The following is a 21,079-nucleotide window of genomic DNA, read 5'->3' as shown; positions in this document are numbered from 1 at the left end:
ACTGACCATGTGATCAAAGATGCCATAGAAGAATACTGGTCATCTCTGACTGGCAGGAGTCACAGTGAAAAAGGGATGAACCCCTGAAACGATTTCCCTTAATCTTTAAACCTTACACCAAAAATACTCGATGAAATCTTCTTAAAACTGATCAGTTATCAGGCATCAAAAAATCATCATATCATTGGCTGCACACCTCCATGATAGGATCGCTGAAGACAAATGGGTGCATAAGCAAATGTGGCGAAGAAAGCTGATGGTGCCCGGCTATCAAAAGATATAGCGTCTGGGCAGGGCAAGATATGACAAAATAACGATGTATAAATTACCAAGGGCATATGAGGGAGGAGGGAATGGGGAGGGGGGGGGGGCGGGGAAAGAGGACCTGATGCAAAGGGCTTAAGTGGAGAGCAAATGCCTTGAGAATGATTGGGGCAGGGAATGTATGGATGTGCTTTATACAATTGATGTATGTATATGTACGGATTGTGGTAAGAGTTGTTTGAGTCCCTAATAAAATGTAAAAGAAGAAAAAAAGATATAGCATCTGGGGTCTTAAAGGCTTGAAGATAAACAAGCGGCCATCTAGCTCAGAAGCAAAAAATCCCACATGGAAGAAGCACACCAGCCAGTGCGATCACGAGGTGCCAAAGGGACCAGGTATAAGGGATCATGCAAAAAAATGTCTGTGTGTGTGTGTGTGTGTGTATATATATATATATACCACATTGAATGAAGGGGGAAGTGCAGAGTGGAGACCCAAGGCCCAAGTGTCGGCCAATGGAGATCCCCTCATAGAGGGGCTTAGGAGAGGAGATGGGTCAGTCAGGGTGCAAGGTAGTACCGACAAAGAGCACAGCTTTCCCCCAGATCCTGGATGCTTCCTCCCTCCAACTACCATGATCCGAATTCTACCTTGCAGGGCTGGATAGGACAGAGGCTGTACACTCATACATATGAGGGCTGGAGGCACAAGGAATCCAGGGTGGATGATACCTTCAGGACCAAGGGTGTGAGGGGTGATGCTGGGAGAGTGTAGGGTGAGTGGGTTGGAAAGGGGGAACTGATTACAGGGATCCACATGTGACCTCCTCCCTGGAAGAGGGACGGCAGAGAAGGTGGGGAAGGGAGACTCCGGATAGAGCAAGATATGACAAAATAACGATGTATAAATTACAAAAGGCACATGAGGGAGGGGGGAGCGGGGAGGGAGGGGAAAAAAAAGAGGACCTGATGCAAAGGGCTTAAGTGGAGAGCAAATGCTTTGAGAATGATTGGGGCGGGGAATGTATGGATGTGCTTTATACAATTGATGTATGTATATGTATGGATTGTGGTAAGAGTTGTTTGAGTCCCAAATAAAATGTAAAAAAAGAAAAGGGAAAAAAAAAAGAAAGAAAAGAAAATGATTAGGGCAAAGAATGTACAGATGTGCTTTATACAATTGATGTATGTATATGTATGGACTGTGATAAGAGTTGTATGAGCCCCTAATAAAACGTTTAAAAAAAACTGACTACTCACTAGTTTGGTTAATCAGTAAATAAGCTCTGTCTTGAGCGTTCGATTCTTTGAAGAACTACCTATGCGGCATTAAATTGACAGCAGCAACTCACAGGAACCTGGGGGGGGGGGGGAGAAGTAGTGAGTTTATTTTAATGAGGAAGGAACAACTCAGAAAATGAAGGTAAGAGTGGTAGGCACAACTGGAAGATTGTAATCAATGTTACTAAATTGTACATGTAGAAATTATTGGCATATTTTAAATAAAATTTAAGGGACGGAAGACTATTACTAAGGGAGGGGGGAAATAAACTGGAGAGAACTCATAGCCTACCTATTCTACAAGTTTATGGCCAAAATGTTTTGCAGTGTTTGAAGAACAAAGTGTTGGTCACACAACTTCCAGACTGTTGGAAAGTACCAAACTCATTCACCCAGACTCATCTCTCCTCCTACACGGGAACCATCGCTTTATGAGTACCAGCTAACCCACGGGACTGCCTCCTCTGTCCTGAAATGTCAGTATCTAATGGTCATCTTCATGGAAAGTAGGAGTAGAAGTTACAGAACCAAGACCAAGACCAAGACCAAGGCCAAGGCCAAGCCCTTAGTCTCACAGGAAAGTAAATTAGGAAAGGCTGGGTACTAGGAACAAGTGGAAAGGGCAGACACACATCAGCTGAATATAGAAGCCTTTTAAAAACAACAACAAAACCAATCATCATGACCCCAATTCTACCTTGCCTTGCGGACCTGGTTATACCAAAGGATGTACAGCGGTGCAGTGGGGATCTGGAGGCACAGGGAATCTAGGACAGACGAACCCCTCAACACCAGCAGTGGGAGTGGCGAAACCAGGAGGGAAGAGGGTGTAGAAAGGGAGAACCGATCTCAGAGATCTATGTGTAACCTCCTCTCTGGGAGATGGGCAATGGGGAGGCGGGGGTAGGGGAGACGCCGGGGAGTGTAAGATAAGATATAATAATTATTTATAAACTATCAAGGGACCAGGGGTGGGATCGGGGAGGGAGGGGGACGGGGGAAAAAAGGGAAACCGAGCTGATTCCAGGAACCCAAGTGGAAGGTGAATTATGAGAATGACGAGTGCAACGAATGTATAAGGGTGCTTTGCTCAATTGATGTATGTACAGACTGTGAGAAGAGCCTTATGAGCCCCAATAAAAAGATTTAAAAAAGAAAAAAAACAACAAAAAAAAAACCACCCCGCTGCCACGGAGTCTCACAGTGACCCTAAGTAGCATTTCTGAGGCTATGAATCTTTACAGTGGCAGACAGCCTCAACCTTCCCTACTGACTGCCAATCCAGCAGCTCCACCAGGATTCCCTGAAGAATCCTCAGCAGATACACTTCGAGAGCAGTTCTTTTGGTGAAACTTCTAGAAGCACTATGTTCAACAGACAAAGAACTTGGTCATAGGAGCCCTGGTAGCAGTTCAAACCTACCAGCAACTCAATAAGTCTGTCTGCTCTTGGAAAAATTATAGACACGGAAGCCGGAGGGTCCTATTAGGTTGCTATGAGTTGAAATTTACTCAATGGTAGCAGGCAGGTATCCCTATACAAAATATCACAGACATGACTGTGTGGCCTTCTTGAATAAGAACCCCAGCCTGGGGGTCTGACTAGCCTTTAGCACAATTTTGTCACAGTACAGGGGGCTCCTGAGGCTACTAGTCCCTTGGGCAAGTGTGCTTGGCTTTCTTCTGACTGGAATCACAAGGGAAGAGCAAGGACACTGTGCCCACGCCACAGACTACTGCTTGTTGTCTGTGTCTGTTCTCGACGGTCCCTATACCCCACTTCTGAAGAAAGGGCTTTCCTGTTCTTGGGTATTTTCCCTAGTGTCCAAGTTGGACCCAAAATGCCTGGGGACTCCCAAGGATCTCTCCACACTTCATCCATTGGGGAGCACCGGAGTCTCACCCCGTGTCAGGATCCAGTTCTCAGAGGAGGGGAAGGATAGAGAAACACAGGAAGTAGAAACCCTCTCTCCCTCAGCCTTGTCCACTCCCTCTAAAGACAGGGTTAGGGAGGGGCAAGCTGGGGTTAGGAAGGAATGGAGGAGGGAGGGAAGAAAAGACAGTGGGGAGAATAGAGGGACAGAAGGGCTGATGGGCTCCAGGGGGTCTGTCCTTCTCAAAAGATGTCAACTATAGGTCTACACTTAAGTTTTTACCTTGCTCCTCAGCAGCCCTCCCCAGGCCAATTTTAGGTAAATAGGGAGAGGGGGCTCAGATAGGAAGAGGGGACTTTGACAAACTCCGGCACATTTAGGGTCCTTCCCTCATACAAATTCACATTTGTTTAAAGATGAGACCCCGCCCCCATTATTTTTTCTCCAACACAAAAGCTTTCAGAAGAAAAAGGAGTTACACCGAAGGCATCATCATCAACGAAACAAGCACAAATTCAGATTTCAGCACAGTGGTCATCAAGCAGAACTCAAGTTCTTACTGTCAGACCAGATAGACATCCTACCTTGACCGAGAACATCCCAAGCCAGCCCTACAGGCCTGTCCCCCAGCTGTCTCCAGCAAGGCCAGTTTCCTTGGTGGTCAGCTGCTCAGGAACCCCTCCTTTTGGGGGAGTTCATAGGGCCTAGCTCACACTAAGGGGCCTGCAGCCCCTACTGAGCGTGGCCCACTGTGTTGGCCAAAAGGCTGAGCAAGAAGGAAAAGGGTACACAGGCAGCACCTACTCAGTGAACCAGAGGGAGTACTAGGTTGGGTTCTGGGGAGAAATCAAAGCACCCTCGGCTGTCTCCTTGCCAACCTCCAGTCTGTTCAGTGAGCACAGCAGAGCAGCAAGCCCTAGCTATGTACCCACAGTAATGGGTTGGCCTGGGGTACTGGAATTTCAGTTGCCCAGGAAGCTTCCAGAACAAAGGACTTGCAGGAAAGAGTGAAGGGACAGGAGGATGAGGGCTAGTTCAGGAGGCTGAGGGGTGAGCAGTCCATCAAAAAAGTAGCTGAGCAGAGGCTGTGTGTGGAACAGATGAAAACAGTGAGTCAGCTGTGGGCCTCAACCTTGTGGAGAGGCCCACCACCAGTCAGAGCCCCAGCTCGGGCCTGATCCCCTTTCCCCTCATAGGATACAGTTCTCCTCAGTGAGGGAAGGGGGTGGACCATCTTCATGAGAGAGTGTGAAACACTTGACTTTTCGGTGAGGGCAGGACCAGGGTACTGTGATTAAGACAGGCCCCACAGAGCTAGCTTTTATTAAAGATGAAAAAGTAAACATTGCTTGCAAAAACTGAGATATGCCTATGGTTATTAAGCCCTCTTATCCTGTAACTCTAACATTTGTCAAGCTCTAAGTCTTGGAACTTCAAAGACAGAATTCTGCATTTCGGTGATCAGCCCTGCCCAGAAGACAGACCGATGGAAAACACTGGAGTCACTTTCTGCCCTCCCTGCTCCACATGGTCCCATCAGCACACCAAGCAGGCTTCTGGAAGACCAGAATTGGCCTCACAAAAGTTGGACTTGAGGGAGAACCCAGCTTTCTTCTGAAGAGCAGTCAGGGGCTTTGAACCGCCAACCTTGTTAGTAGCCCGATGCTTAACCACGGTGTCACTAGGACTCCTTGAAGTCAGGCCTGAGGCACTAAAACTATCTGAGAAGAAAACATACTGTTGCCCTTGGTTGCTGGATTCCTGGCAAGCCGAGTCTGTCATAGGAGGACTGCCTGCCATAAGGTTTTCAGTCCTCTGCCCCTTTACTCCTGCTCTGAGTACCGAGTTGCCTCTGAGGGGCCTCTGGGCGTTTTCTAATCATCACCCTTTGAACTAGCACATCCACTGCCATCCCTCAAGTTGATTCTGACTCATAGTGACCCGAGGCTATAGATCTTAGCAGTCACACTTTCTCCCATTGTCCTTCTGCTTAGCAGCTGAACCCTTTTAACCACAGCCCCACTAGGACCCTTTCTTGAGTAGCAGTGGAGTACATAAGACACGTGCAAACCACCCCCACCCCTGTAATCCTTTAGCATCTCTAAGTTAGGATTCTGTTTAGAAAGCAAGGAAGAAGGAAACCTTTCAAGTGTTCATCAAAATGGTCATGTAATGCACTTGCTTCAAAATTCCCAGCCCACTGGCTGCTTGGTGTGGACTCTTGTCATCTGGGTGTAAAACACTGCTCAGGGAGGAGGCGGGGAGAATAGGGAAATTCAAAAAGGGAAAAACAAGGCTCTCGCAAGCACCTCCCACATCCTTCCCTGACTCCCTGCTCTAGGCAGCAACCCAGATACAGACTATCCAAGCTGTACGAAACCTGGCTGCTAAAGGAGGAAACCAAGGCCCAGAGGCCCCATGTCAGAAACAGGGCCCCAGGGTGCAGGTGCTTGGCTCCTAAATCTGCTCTTTTGTGAGCCTCTATCTCACCAACCCTCAGGCCCTTTCAATGTGTAAGCGAGGATGGCAGGAACAACTACAACGCCTCCCCTCCCCACCCCACCCCCCTAGGAGTTTACAGAAGGCCCTGTCGATGGCAAGGCTCTTGGGCCTCATGTTGGTGGCCATGCTGCATCATGGCAGGGTGGGGTGGGGGTAGTGATGGTGCGCCAGTCCTAAAAGCACAGTATGTTACAGGAGAGTTTCCAAGAAAAGATCGACAACCAGACTACCAACTTCCAGCCACCTGTGTGAACAACACTACCCAGCTGACAATGGGACAGGTCCAGGGAGGCTGGGAGCGGAGTAGAAGCGCCTCTGTCAGGTCCAGCTTGTCCAGCTCGAGGTGGGGCCACACAGACACGGTTATATCTTACTATCACTGTCCCAACACCAAGACCATGAGGTTGACGAGATACAGGCTGAATTTTTAAATGTATAGCTTTCCTGTTGCAAAAATAAATAATGTCCATGTACGAGGGAGACTTTAAAAAGTTTGTGGGAAGATTCTGTAGTTTTCAGTTCTATTTTTCCATGAACTTTCAAAGCCCCTAATAGCTAGACAGCATTATACCCAGAGTCGATCTGGCTCCATCCAGGGAAAGAAACCCCATGGAGAACTGAAAACACGAGCCTCAGGGATCAACAAGTCTGCTGTCCAAATGTACAGAGGAAAAAGCCTCCAATCAACCACTAGAAAGCCACAGGCCTGGGCAGGCAGCTTCCTGGTCTTCTCTCCTGTTGGATGTAAAGAGGAGGAGGCAGTGGGCTAATCTCAGGTTCCTTCACAATCATACATTCTTTTTTTTTTTTCACAATCAGACATTCTAAGACACCATTCATTGTCCAGAAGTGGAAGGAGGTGATGGAATCTCAAGACATGTCCTAAGCATTGCCCTCCCTCTGCTTACAATAGGGTGAAAGATATAGTGAAGGATTCAGAGGCCAGTTCCTGGGGTCCTAGGCCAAAGTGAACCTGGGGTTTGAGATTCTCTCCTGGGACAGTGCTGGGGTTGTTAGCAGACAGTTTAATAAAATCATATCCACTCTTGCAGAGATGTGGGTGGGAGATTTGTAAATTTGTGTGTGTGTGTGTGTGTGTGTGTGAGAGAGGGGGGGGGGGGGTCCTGCCTTGTGTCCTATGCTTAGGCTTGGCACTAGCAGATTGCTCTTAACCCTCCCAGGGGAAAGAAGTCCCTCTGAGTGAGGCCACTTGACACGAGGTGGGTGGAATGTGGCTACGCGTCCTGCAGACCCAGGACATATAAGGCATTGAACAAGCACAGAGGGGAAAAGAGCAAGATCCAGCCAGGTCTGTGAACCAAGATGCATGTGTGCATTCCTGGGCTCCTGGTGCTCTCAGGCCATGCTTCCCACACTCCCATGGAGCTCCCCTAGACTGCCCCCACCAAGGTGCACATGGACATGACCCTTGTGAGCAGCCCCCACCTGTGACAGACACCCTAACCAGAACCCAGCTGACTTGGTATGAAGAGGTTACAGGTGCTATGTCTTGCCTGCCCCTGCAAATTCTAGCCTGTGTCACACAGTACAGGGGGTGAGCGCTAGAGGCTGCCTGGAGGGGTAGTACTTTAGCTCCTACTCTCAGACATGCAGGCTGATTCTCCAGTCCTTTGATGCAGGGGCCCCATTGACTCAAGGATTAAGTGCCTAGTGGGCTAGTAGATGAGTTGGGGATCCCCTGAAAGAAAAGAGATTGGGCCACATGGCCAGCCCCACTATGAGACATGACGTCCCTCACTGACCCATAGCCCTACAGGAGACACAGTGTGGGAATTGCACCCGATCTGATCCCGCCACACTGAGGCAAAACACTAAAGGGGTGCAACATAACAGCAAGGGAACAGAGCGGTGAGGTCCCAAGGGAATGCTGAAGGGGACTTTGGGGCCAGGGCATGGTGCTCCAACAGACTAGACTGGAAAAACACTCCTAAAGGCCAACAAACAGCCCTTGAACTAACTACAAGCTTTTCTTTCTTGTTGTATTTTGTTTTTTGTCATTGGTTTGCTATTGTTGTTGTTTTGTTGTAGATTGTTGCTTGGTTTTGCTCTGTCTTGTTTTTGTGCATGTTACTATCTCTGCAGGTCTGTCTAAAGAAGATACGCTGGATGAACAATCTGGAGGAGAAAACAACAGGATCGACAGTTCCGGGGGAACATGGGAAAGGGGGAGGGGAGGTGAAAGGTAGTGGTGTTAACAAACCCAGGGACAAAAGAAGAACAAGTGATCCAAATCGGTGGTGAGGACGGGGTAGGAGGCCTGGTAGGGTGTGATCAAGGGTAATGTAACCAAGAGGAATTACTAAAACCCAAATAAAGGCTGAGCATGATAGTGGGAAAAGAGGAAAGTAAAAGGAAATAAAGAGCTAGGAGGCAAAGGGCATTTATAGAGGTCTAAATAAAGGCATGTACATATGCAAATACATTTATATTTAAGGATGGAGAAATAGATCTATGTGCATATATTTATAGGTTTAGTATTAAGGTAGCAGAAGGACATTGGGTCTCCACTCAATGCAAGAATACTTTCTTATAGTAAATTAGCATTCTTTGATGCTCACCTTCCCAACACAACAGCTGAAGACAAAATGAGTGAATAAGTAAATGTGGTGAAGAAAGCTGATGGTGCCCGGCTATCAAAAGATATAGGATCTGGGGTCTTAAAAGCTTGAAGGTAAACAAGTGGCCATCTAGCTCAGAAGCAACAAAGCCCACATGGAAGAAGCACACCAGCCTGTTACCTAAGGAATCAGTTATCAGGCATCAAAGAACAAAAAATCCTATCACTGTGTGCTCACCTCCCTGATACGATCGCTGAAGACAATAGGGTACATAAACAAATGTGATGAAGAAAGCTAATGGTGACCAGCTATCAAAAGATAGTGTCTGGGGTCTTAAAGGCTTGAAGATAAACAAGCGGCTGTCTAGCTGAGAAGCATCAAAGCCCACAAGGAAAAAGCACACCAGCCTGTCTGACCACAAGGTGCAGAAGGGACCAGTTATCAGATATCAAAGAACTAAAAATCATATCAATGGGTGCCCACCTCCCTGATACGATCAATGAAGACAAACGTGTGCATAAGCAAATGTGGTGAAAAAAGCTGATGGTGCCCAGCTATCAAAAGACATAGTGTCTGAGGTCTTAAAGGCACAAAGATAAACAAATGGCCATCTAGTTCAGAAGCAACAAAGCCTACATGGGAGAACACACCAGCCTGTGTGACCACGAGCTGTCGAAGGGGTCAGATATCAAGCATGAAAGAACAAAAAATCATATCATTGTAAATGTGATTGAGTGCATAGTGGAGACTCAAAGCCCATTGGTAGCCATTGGTAGCCAACCGGACACCCCCTTACTGAAGGGTTGTGGGAAAGAGATGAGCCAGTCAGGGTGCAGGGTAGCAACGATGAAACATATAACTTTCCTCTAGTTCTTAAATTCTTCCTCCCCACCTCACCCCCATCATGATCTAATCCTACCTTACAAATCTGGCTAGACCAGAGGATGTACATAGGGACAGAATGTAACTGGAAACATAGGGAACCCAGAACAGATGACTCCTTCAGGACCAGTGGTGAGTGGAGATGCCTGGAGGGTGGAGGGAATGTGGGGTAGAAAGGGGGAACTGATTAGAAGAATCTACGTATAGCCTCCTCCCTGGGGACAGCAGAGAAGGTGGGGGGGGGGGTGACTTTGGACAATGTAACATATGACAAAATAAAAATAATTTATGAATGATGAAGGGTTCGTGAGGTAGGGGGGAGTGGGGAGGGAGGGGGGAAATGAGCAGCAGATATTAAGGGCTCAAGTAGAAGGCAAATGTTTTTAGAATGATGATGGCAATAAATGTACATATGCACTTGACACAATGGATGGATGTATGGATTGTGATAAGAATTGTACAAACCGAGGCAGCAGAGAGGCCACAGCAAGGAGACCATGAGACAGAGCAGAGGGCAGCAAGGAGACTGGGAAGCAGAGCAGTGGGCGGGCTTCCAGGCCCATGGAGAACGAGGCCAAGGGATCATGCAGTGGAGCGGCTCAGAACAGAGAGAGACTTGGCTGCAACTGAGGAGAAGCATATCTGAGAACCAAAGACTGTATCCTTAATGTTTGTGTTTGTTTTTATCCTGACTCATGGTACCCTGTTAACTTCCCAAATAACCTGCCAGAATGAGTGTTGTCTATGAGTTCTGTATGGGCATGACAATAAATTGTCAAACCCAACAGAAAAGCAGAGCGGGAGAAGCAGTTGGTGTCAGAATCAGGTTGGACCCTTTCGTTATATTTATTTGATCTGCATGGTAAGCACGTCATCTGAGAAGCTGGAAGGAAAGCACCAACCTCGGGGTCACAGGAAGACTTATTAACGATCTACCATGGGAATATGATACAACTTTGCTTGATGAAAACAAAGAGCATTTGAAGCACTCAACTGATGAAGATCTAAGACTACAACCTTCAGTAAGGATCGCACCTCAACATCAAGCAAACACCAATTCTCAGAAATGGATCAGTCAGCAGCATCGTGATAAATGGAGAAAGGTGAATGTTTTCCAGGATTTCAGTTCCTTGGATCCACAGTCAATATTCATGGAAGCAGCAGTCAAGGAATCAAGTGACACATTGCGAAAGAGTACAAAGGAGCAAAATGGCATGGTTAGTACACCTGACTCAAGCCATGTATTTTCAATCACTTCACATGATGTGAAAAGTGGACAATGAATAAGGAAGATCAGAGGCAGATTGCCGCCTTTGAGTTACGGTCTTGGTGAAGAGTAATGAACATACTATGACGTGCCAGAAGAGCGAATGCGTCCGTCCAGGGAAAAGTACAGCTGGAAAGCTCGTCCTTTGGACTTATTATCAGGAGGAATACATCCTCAGGGAAGAACATCATGTTTGGGAAAGTACAGTGTCGGTGAAGAAGAGGAAGACCTCAAACAAGAGGAACTGACAAGGTTCTGGCTTCCCCCTAGAGAAGACCCTAAGGCTGGTGCCGGCTGGGCAGCCCTTTGTTCGGCTGTAAGCGCAGGGGCGAGGAGTTAGAGTGACTGCACAGGAGCTAACAACAAGAACAATCGCTAGTGTGATAACTTGAAAGGAGCTGTGAGGACCAGGGGTGTGAGGGGCGATACTGGGAGAGTAGAGGGTGAGTGGGTTGGAAAGATGGAACCCATTACAAGGATCCACATGTAACCTCCTCCCTGGGAGACGGATGGCAGAGAAGGGGGGGGAGGGAGAGTCCGAATAAGGCAAGATATGACAAAATAACAATCTATAAACTATCAAGGGCTCATGAGGGAGGGGGGAACGGGGAGGGAGGGGGAAAAAAAGAGGACCTGATGCAAAGGGCTTAAGTGGAGAGCAAATGCTTTGAAATTGATTAGGGCAGAGAATGTACAGATGTGCTTTATACAATTGATGTATGTATATGTATGGATTGTGATAAGAGTTGTATGAGCCCCTAATAAAATGTAAAAAAAAATAAATGCATTAAAAAAAAAGAAATGAGCTGTGATGGAAGTATTCCACCCACAGAGATTGGAAAATACTACAAATAAGAGCTTCATCTTTACGCCTTGCTGCCCCACTCCCTGCAGACACCTGTTCATTGATACACCGGGAGAAGTAGAGCCTTCCTGTGTCCCAGAGGATATCCGATGATGATCGCCACGTCCGTCATGCTGATTCTCGTCATTTGCAAGTTGCTCCCCACTGGACCCAGACAGTGGCCTCCCTTGCAGCCTTGGTCACTGACCCAAGCACAGTGTGAGACTCAGCATGCCTGTTTCAGGGCTCAAGTAGAAAGCAAATGTTTTGAGAATGATGATGGCAACATATGTACGAATGTGCTTGATACATGCATGGATGGATGGGTGGATGGATTATGATAAGAGCTGTAGGAACCTCTAATAAGATGTTTTTTTTTAAAAAGAATCAAAGGCATAAATCTGACTTGAACAGTTAAAACTTTGTCAGTTGATCCCCTCTCTGATGAAGGCTGGGCCTAACCTGGTTTTCAACATTTCCTGTATTTTTGTTTTGATTGTTCATATTAAGGTGTATTTCAGAGATGTTATGTCTTTGGGGTCACGCTCTTGAAGTTATGCTATGTTTTCCATTTTTCGGTATATGAAACCCAGGATTGATGAACTTACAGGGAAAACAAGTACAATAAGGTTGTTTGTTTGTTTGTTTTTTGGGGGGTGAGTAGAGTGGAGTGGTGGTAGAGGGCTAGAAGGGAGATAATATCAAGAGTCCAGGAAGAAAAAGAATGTTTGGAAACTGATTATGATAGCAGTTGTAGAATTCTACTTGATGTGATTGAACTCTGGAATGACATATGTATTAACTCCCAATTAATAATAAATTAAAAATAATTATTACTGTAAAAAAAAAAAAGAATTGTACAAACCCCCAATAAAATGATTATAAAAAAAGATATAGCATCTGGGGTCTTAAAGGCTTGAAGGTAAACAAGCGGCCATCTAGCTCAGAAGCAACAAAGCCCACATGGAAGAAGTACACCAGCCTGTGCGATCACAAGGTGTCGAAGGGATCAGGTATCAGGATTTTTAAAAGTGATCAAATTAACATGAAGGAGTGTAGACAAAGTGAAGACCCAAAATCCACCTGTAAGATAATTGGACAGTCCCTCACAGAAAGGCCACACGGAAAGGATGATATATCCAGGGTGCAGTATAGTACTGATGAAATATATAACTATCCTCTAGTTCTTTAATATTTCCTCCCCTTACTATTATGGTCTTAGTTTTACTTCATTAATCTTGTGAAACCTGTGTATGTTCATTTGTACAATTAAGGTCATTCGATGCATGAAATCCAAGATAGATAAACCCTTAAAAAATACAAATGGGTGTAATGATTCCCTGAGGTTACGGAAAAAGAGGAGAGGGTAGAAGGGGGAACCAACAGTGATGATGACTCTAGAACCCTACTCAAAGGGAATGAATAACAGAATTGTGAGTTAATAGATACACTGGATGGTGTAAATATGGCAAAAATAACTCATATGGCAATAAGGGTTCGGGAGCGGGGAGGGGAAAGGGAGCTGATACAAAGAGTTCAAGAAGGAAATGTTCTGAAAATGATGTTGGCAGCAATTGTACAATTACATTTGACCTAACTGAACTTTGAATTATTATAATATCTGTAGAGCTCCCAATTTAAAAAATAATAATGAAGAGTTGGGGGTCAAGTTCAAGCCATGTGGGGAGTTTGGAACACTTCCTCTATCACACGTAGCATGTCTTACAATGCCAACCCAAAGTGTATGTGCACAGGGGTGCAGAGAGCACAGAATGAGGGGAGTCAAGCTGGGTGATAACAAGTTCTCTATAGGCAGGGACAAGAGCTGAGTAGGTAAAAGTAGTAAATGAAGAGGTTTCCGAACTCGGGCTCCAAGCTACTTCTAGACCAGCAGCAACAGAAGGCTTAGTCTCTGGGAACAGACCGGTCAAAGCTTGTTGTGTACACCAAGCTACACTTCATTTAGAGAGCCAGACTAAACAGAGCATGAACACCCGCAGTGAGGTAGCAGACTGGGGCACAGGGGGAAGGCCCACTTATCCACTCAGCTTCAGGGCTGGCAGGTGTCCAAGGCTGGGTTCTCAGAACAGGCTCAGGGAACCCCCAGCATGGAGGTCTCTGGGTAAGGCTCTCTGCCCTTCTCTGCCATCCAATGCCCCAATCCTTCCAATGTCATATGGGTAGCTAACACTGGTCTATCACCTGTCCTGTGTGCCTGGCAATGGTTGCAGTTTTTGAGGCTCAAAGCATTGGGCTAGGGAGATTCTACACCCCCACCCCAAGCCCCAAAATTAATGCCTCCAACCCTGAAGCCCCTGATGTCAGTGTCTGTGAGCACACAGCACTGAGCTGACTACCCAATACCTGCCCTGCTCGGGCTGAGGCAGGTGTAGTCGGCAGGCAGAGAAGGTCTTCCCAAGCTGCTGCTGGGAAGGGCTCTGCTCAGGGATGGAAGCCGGTCCCAGCACCAGCACTGGCGCTCCCTCGCTGCAAGCATCCCTAGCGGTGCCTTGATAGGACTACAGATAAACATCAAGAGTGCAGACTGGGGTTCACTTCCTAGCCTATGGACTTTATGTACAATCACTACCGACCAGCCTGTCAGCAGAGACTTGTATATTGCTATGATGCTGGGCACGTTTGTTTTGCAGCATACTTCCGGAGTTAAACAGACTAGGAAAAAGATCTGATGATCTGCTTCCAACAGCAATGAAAACCCTATGAATCAAAGCAGTATGATTCGCAATTGATCATGGGGATGGCGCAGGACTGCTATCATTTTATTCCATTGTGCAGGGGTCGCCATGAGTTACGGGCCACAGCACCTAACAACATACATCAAAAACAGGGACCGCCAGGGCAGAATTTGAAGGGAGAAACAGACTGAAGCCTTCACAGCTGCCTGCAAAGGTCCTCAAAAATGGTATCAGATCTGAAATTTTGAATTGGAAAATGTCATGTCACATATGTTTTTACAAGCTAATTACCATCAAGTCCATTCTGACTCATAGTGACCCTACAGGATGGGGCAGAACTAACCTGTGGGTTTCCAAGGTTGTAATTTTACAGAAGCAGAAAGCCTCGTCTTTCTCCCTCAGAACAGCTAACCAATCAATGAATAACCACTACACCACCAGAGCTCCACATTTTTACTATAATTTTTTTTTTTTAAGATCTCAAGTCCTAATCCAGTAACCATTTCCCGCTTCCCCAAGAAAAATCCAAGCAGCAGTTGGGGAGGAAAGGGTTGGCAGAGCCCAAAGCCAGGCTAAGAAGCCCAGACACTCTAGCCTGGCCTGGTCTAGGTCAGGCTCTGTCCCTTCTCCTGGGGGTAAAGTGCATACTCAAAACTATACAGATGGCCTTGAATGGCTTGTCACAGCAAACTGCCTCTGCTCAGTCAGCCATGAATGAACTCTGGCAGATAGGCCCAGGCAGACCTTTCCTCCCACCGTCCCCTGCTGCCCTCTGGAAGCCTCCAGAGTCAGCTCCACCAGCAGACTCTTCCCACCTGGGCCCAGGAAGGGAGGTCCCAACGATCCTGCCTGGCACATGCCAAGAACCGGCACACTCAGAGGTAGCCTTATTCTCCCCACTCAGGGAGGGATGTGGACAGACGCAGACTGCAAGGAGGCCGTGCCGGTCTCCAGACAGAGAGTGGAAGGGTTCTGTAGTGCTTATAGCTTCCCCCTCACAGTAGTATGGTTTCTGAAGTGTGGAGGACAGGCTCCATCCTGAAGCTCTGCCACGGAGTAAGAACCCCACTGGGGCAGCCATGGGCAGGGGATGGCAGAGGAACCAAATAGTGCTGCTGCCCATGACCAAGGGCTGAGCAGGCAGCAGTTTCTCAACCTTAGGTCTCAACCCCTTTCACAGGGGTCACATGATTCAGAAGAGTAGCAAAATTATAGTTGCAAAGTAGCAATGAAAATAACCTGAGGAACTGTATGAAAGGGTTGCAGCATGAGGAAGGCTGAGAACCACTGGTCTAGGGGCACGGGCCATGTCAGGACCCAGTACGCTCCAGTCAGTTGTGGAACCAGAGGTGGTCTTGGGCAAGAGCTGGCAGAGACAGCTCTTCCTCGCCCTCCCAGGGCTGTCTAGAGGCCACTGGAATGGATAGATGGGAGAACAACAGGAGAGCAACAAAACAAAGTCTCATCTTGCCTCTCCCCCTGGCGCTCACCTGCCTGGAGAAGGGGATGAGAAGGAGCCACCGCTCACCAAGCCATGGGTGTGATTTCCAAGCTGGTTCTCACTGGGGCCAACCTATCAGGCTACTACAAGGTGACTTAAGTAAGGAGGGGGTAAGAAGGCCCAAGTGTATGACACCACCCCCCCAAATGACAAGCAGTCCCTTTAGTAAAATGCCTAAGTAGTAATGGGGTACCAAAGGGGCAGCCAGTCAGCAAAATAATAAAGAGGCAGACTATCTGGAGAATTTAAGCAGTGAGAAACCTAGTTTGCTCATTTGATCTTTTATCAACATGCCTGCAATTATAAACTTTGTGATAAAATGTTCCTCCCTGCTGGAGTGGATCACTCCCATCCACCAGTCATGGATGTCACCATGCTCCCAAAAACTAGCATTGGGCCAGCCTCTGGGGTGCAGTCTGGGACACTGGTATCATCCATAAGCTGATCCCTCAAACACTCTCTCCTTCTAGCCCCAAGTCTCACCAAAACTCCTAACACAAAATAGAGCAGCAGGGGTAGGGGCTAAGAGCATAAACTCAGGGCTTATATCCCAACTCCACCATTTAAAAATGCCACACGAGTTACTTAACCTCTCTGTGCTTGTTTCCTCCTTCATAAAACGGGCTTCACAGCACTGCTATAAAGGTTAAATGAGTTAAAATGGTAAAGTGTTTAGGCTAGTGCCCTGAACGTAATACCATATATGGGTTTGCTATTATTAGTACAGCCTCTCCGTTAAATATTTGCGCAAAGGGGACACAGCAACCCCCAGGGAAGCACAGACCCTGACTTCTTAGCAAAACCTGCCTGGATCCATCTGCCTGGGCCCTGTAATTTGAGGAAAGAGTCCTGATGCAATAGAAACCCCAGGTCCCATCCTAACACACACAAAAAAAGCCTACAGACAGTGCATTAAAATGTGGAGGGTTCCCAAGTTCCTCAAAAGTCCTTTCCATACACCTAGAGGGCTAAGCTGACCATTTCTTGGTACCCTGGGGAATCAGGCCTGCTCAGCCAGCTACACTGGGCGCAGTGGACCAGCAAGATAGAGGTAGGAGGGCAGGAAATAGCGGGTGAAATTGCAGCCACCTCCACTACCATAAACCCCTATCTGGTTATAGCTCATCATTCCCTAGTGTCTTGCTCAGCCCCTGACATGTTAGAGCTGCTTAGTCAACATTTGTGGAATGAACGAATGAACCCACAGGGTGGAAGGGTAGTTCTTGATCCCGGCATGACAGAAAGATAAAAAAACTCACTGCCATTGAGTAGATTCCTACTCATAGTGACCCTATAGGGCAAGGTAGAACTACCCCCATGGGTTTCTGGGACTGTAACTCTTTATGGGAATAGAAAGCCTCATTTCTCTCTCTCAAGGAGGGGTTGGTGGTTTCAAACTGGCAACCTTGCAGTCAGCAGCCCAACAGGTAACCACTGTGCCACCAGGGCTCCTAGCTCACCACTAAGCTGCCGTGAAACTTCAATTCTGAAAAACATGTGCCTGTACTCCAACCTAAATACAACCCTCCTCCCTAGAGTATCCCCCAATTAAAAATTACTCCAACTGACTTTCCACACTGCCAACATAAAATGTTCTCAAACCACATGCACCTTTCCCATCATTCCTCAAGGGTTTGCCTAGAGCAAGATTTTTACCTACTGAAATTCTAGCAACTGGAACCACCGCAGGGACAGCACCATCTTTAGTCTTGTTTTAAGATCAAAAATAGGCTCTAAGTAGCTCTCCCTGAATTCCTTGTCCCCCAGAACTTCCCACTTACTGTCAGCAAGTGGACTCTCACTTAGAGTGACCCTATATAAGGCTTCAGACTACTGTAAATCTTTACCAGAGGAGACACAGCCTCAAGCATTCTCCCTCAAAACTAGTGGGCTCGAACCCGCTGACTTTGTAAAATTAGCAGCCTGACCTAATCCACTAAACTACACCACCTAGACTCTTACCTTTTTATCTATCATCACATTTAACATACTACATCTCTTCCCAGCATCTCTTCCCTACATCTCTTCTCATTTACTAGTCTTTGAACTTTGCACCTGTACCCTTAACTCTGGTCCAGAGAAGGAACCTAAGGCCTACGATGTAGAACGGTCCCAATGTCCATGGGGAGGGTAGGCATGAAAGTCAAGGTTACAAAAAGCAGATTAAGGAGGCAAGGCTGTACCTGCTATCACTGAGTTGCTGCTGACTCATGGCACCCAAATGTGCAGGCAGAACTGTCCGTCATGAGGTTTTCAAGGCCATGACTTTTGGGAAGCAGATTGTCAGATTTTCTTCTGAGATGCCTCTGGGTGGGTTCAAACCATTGACTTTGCAGGTAAGTTAGTGGTTGAGTCCTTAGTCATTTGTGCACCCAGACTCCAGACAACAAACAGTCACGCTGTTAAACCACCACCCTAAGCCCCACCCCCCAGTCCCCACACAAAACCATGAAAACACACCTCCATCTCTAGCAACAGTAAGAGCTGAGCCACTCTGTTGGACAGTCCGGCCACTTGATTTGCTGCAGACTTGCACTTACAGTCAACTGTTACAGTCCATTGGGATCAGCCAGCGTGTATCAACCACAACAATCATGCCAGCCAATACAGATACCCGCAGATGGCAGCTCTTGAGGCTTCCAAAAGTGCCTAGGGACCATTTCAGCTGAAAGGAGTCTAGTTCTAACTCAAACCCAAGATAGTGACCAGCAGAAGTAAACCTTGGCTATGGTTCAAAAAGCTGTTGGGGTGCTCTTACCTAAGCAGTGCAGATACTGGGCGCCAGGGAATCCTCAGTCCTTTAGCTTTAGACCGCCGTTAAACCGGAGCACCACTCTACAAGCACCAGCCACCACAAAGCCCTAGTCCACCACTCCACCAGTGCTCCAGCCTACCCTGCCCTCACGGAGAAACGACAGGGATTTCACTTCAAGTTGACCACCACCTACCTCACTGCTACCTCCAAGAGTTTAGCCTGGCCACATGGCTCACCCTTCCCACTCCAGTAGATCAGAGTGTCAGCCCAGCCCAGTGTCTGGGATAGTGTGATGTCAAGGAAGTAGAAGGAGTGCTCTGGGACCTTTCCCAGCTACACAAGAGGTCATGTGTACCCCAAATTTCAGCTCAGGTTTGCCAAGCCAAACCCCTTACTCACTCACTGACAGTGAGTTGATTCTGACTCATGGTGACACTAAGAGAGAGTAGAATTGCCCCTGTGGGTCTCTGAGACTATCAATCCTTCCGAAAACCAAACTTAACGTCATCGAGTCAATTCTGAATCATAGGCACCTCACAGGGCAGGGTAGGACTACTCCTGTGAGTTTCCAAGACAGTAAAATCTTTACAGGAGTAGAAAGTCTCCTCTTTCTCCTGCATAGTGGTTGGGGGTTTCAAACTGCTCATCTTGAGGTTAACAGCTCATCGTGTAAACCACTATGTCACCAGGGCTCCTAGAGCTCCTTACACTGGCAACCATGGTGCCCTCCCCCGACTCTCAGGAGAGTTGTCAACAACGAAGTGGGCTCAAGATGCTGGGCTCAAGATGCGTAAAGTCCCCCAAAACCAACGGCTGTCAGCTTCCAGGTCCATGAAGGACAAGGCTTTTCAGGGTCAAAACAACTCCCATAGTCTAAAGCCATCACTGAGCACACACCTCTGGGTAAAAAAATGTTTATCAGTTTCCTATCTCCCTAAAAGCAGGACCCTGACCTGGATTCTCAAGATGTCATGCCACGGTTAGCCTTCCCAGCCTAGGGCCATTCTGCACCAAACCCTGAGCACAGCCAGGCACTGCAGGAGGCAGCCCCCAGCCCCCACAGGGATCGGTGGTTTCACCCCCACTATCAAGGGGAAAAGAGCTCGGTGTAGATAGCTGGCCCTTGTTTCCGGGTAAGAGTATGCCCTGGTGGGGCAGGAAGGGTCTCCAAGGCGATGGGACAGGGCGGAGGTCAGAGGCCCAGGGCAGCTGGGAAGCCCAACTCCCTCTCCAACCAGCTCTCCTTGGCTAGCCAGGTCCCTGGTCCCGCTCGCTGATAGCGTCCTGGCTTTTTATCCACGACTCCACCCCCACACACATCCTTCCCGATTTCACCATCCCAATAACCTCCCAGCTGCGGATGGTTCCAGGAAAGCTCCTCCAGACTCCCTCCTCTTAGCACATGGCTGGCGGACAAGCCTTGGACAAGTAGTTACTCCCGTTCACTTCGGGGTCCTGGTTTCGCTGCCAGAGCAAAGTCGCAGGGAGGAAAGCTGGGCGCTCCGTTTCTTCAGTCATCTCCGTCCTAACTCCCGGCTGACCCCTCAGCCCAAACCCAAGTTCCCGGGGCTGGAAAGAATGTCCGCCCGTTCCGCAAGACCACATTTCCAGGGAACCGAGGGGCCCAGCTGCCGGCCGGAGCTCCCAAGGTCAAGGGGCGGGGTCAGGGTGGAAAGGGCAAGTTGGTGGCGGCGCTTGCCGCTCGCCGAGCTAATCCAGAGGAGCCCCCACTCCCAGCCGCGACGGGAGTCCGGGCTCGCAGGGGGAGCGTCTCCAGGAAAGGCGGGGAGCTGGGGGCCGGAAGGTGAGCGAGGGCGCCCGGGCAGCCGGCGCGGGGCCGTTCGCCCACCACGAGACGCACAGACCCGGGAGAGCCCCCGAGCTCCAGAGCGCAGGGAGACAAAGCCTGCCCGGCGGGGCGTCCAGGCCGAAGGCCACCGGCCGTTCTCCCTGGGGCAAAGGGCAGTGGCGGGAAGGCGCTGGGAGTGATTGCCAGGCCAACCCCGCGCGGCGCAGGGCGCCCTAGCGCCCTCCTCCACGTGCACTTGGCGGAGCAGGCCGGAGACCGCAGACCCACCTCCTCCTCTAGGGTGCCGCCGGAGGCCGTGCCGGTGCCCGTGCCCGTGCCGGTGCCCGTGCCCGTGCCCGTGCAGTGCTCGCCGTCCGGCTTCAGGCTGCTCATGGTGCGGGGGGCGGGGGAGAGGCAAGGGGACGCGGAGGGCGAGCGCGGCGCCGGGCCGGCGGGGAGGTGGGAAGGGCGAAGTGAGCGGTGAGCTCCGGGAGTGCGGGGCGGGGACGTGAGCGGGCGAGCGCCGCGCCGGGCTGGGTTCACTTCAAGTTAGGCGGGTGTGGGAGGCGCTGGGAACCGGAGCCGAGCCGGCGCGGCTGCACCTCCGCCTTTTCACTGGGACCCGGGAATGAGCCCACTGGCGGGGGGCGGGCGCCGGAACCGGCCTCAGCTGGGGCCGGCCCAGCCCCCCTCCCCCTCCCTCCCTGCCGTCGCTGGGGGAACCCGCAGCCAATCCCCGCCGCCCACTGTGGGCTCGCCCCGGCCCGGCCTGCGACGCGCCGGCCCCGAGCGCAGCGTCCCACCTCCCGTGCTCGCTCGCTCTCCCTGCCCCGGTCCCTTCGCCAC

General features: G+C 49.0%; 1 protein-coding gene across 1 annotated transcript in view; it reads right to left on the bottom strand.

Annotated features, from left to right (window-relative positions):
- The window catches only part of RBPMS2 (RNA binding protein, mRNA processing factor 2), a 49,958-nt gene extending 29,095 nt beyond the window's left edge, over window positions 1–20,863 (bottom strand). Inside the window, exon 1 of the mRNA XM_075535283.1 lies at window positions 20,522–20,863. Within this exon, the coding sequence (XP_075391398.1) occupies window positions 20,522–20,626 (105 nt within the window). The 5' untranslated portion in view covers window positions 20,627–20,863. The remainder of the gene's footprint in view (window positions 1–20,521) is intronic.
- Window positions 20,864–21,079: the final 216 nt, after the last annotated feature.

Source organism: Tenrec ecaudatus, chromosome 17, assembly GCF_050624435.1.
Source record: "Tenrec ecaudatus isolate mTenEca1 chromosome 17, mTenEca1.hap1, whole genome shotgun sequence".
Taxonomy (NCBI): domain Eukaryota; kingdom Metazoa; phylum Chordata; class Mammalia; order Afrosoricida; family Tenrecidae; genus Tenrec; species Tenrec ecaudatus.
This window is presented reverse-complemented; position numbering and strand designations above follow the sequence as displayed.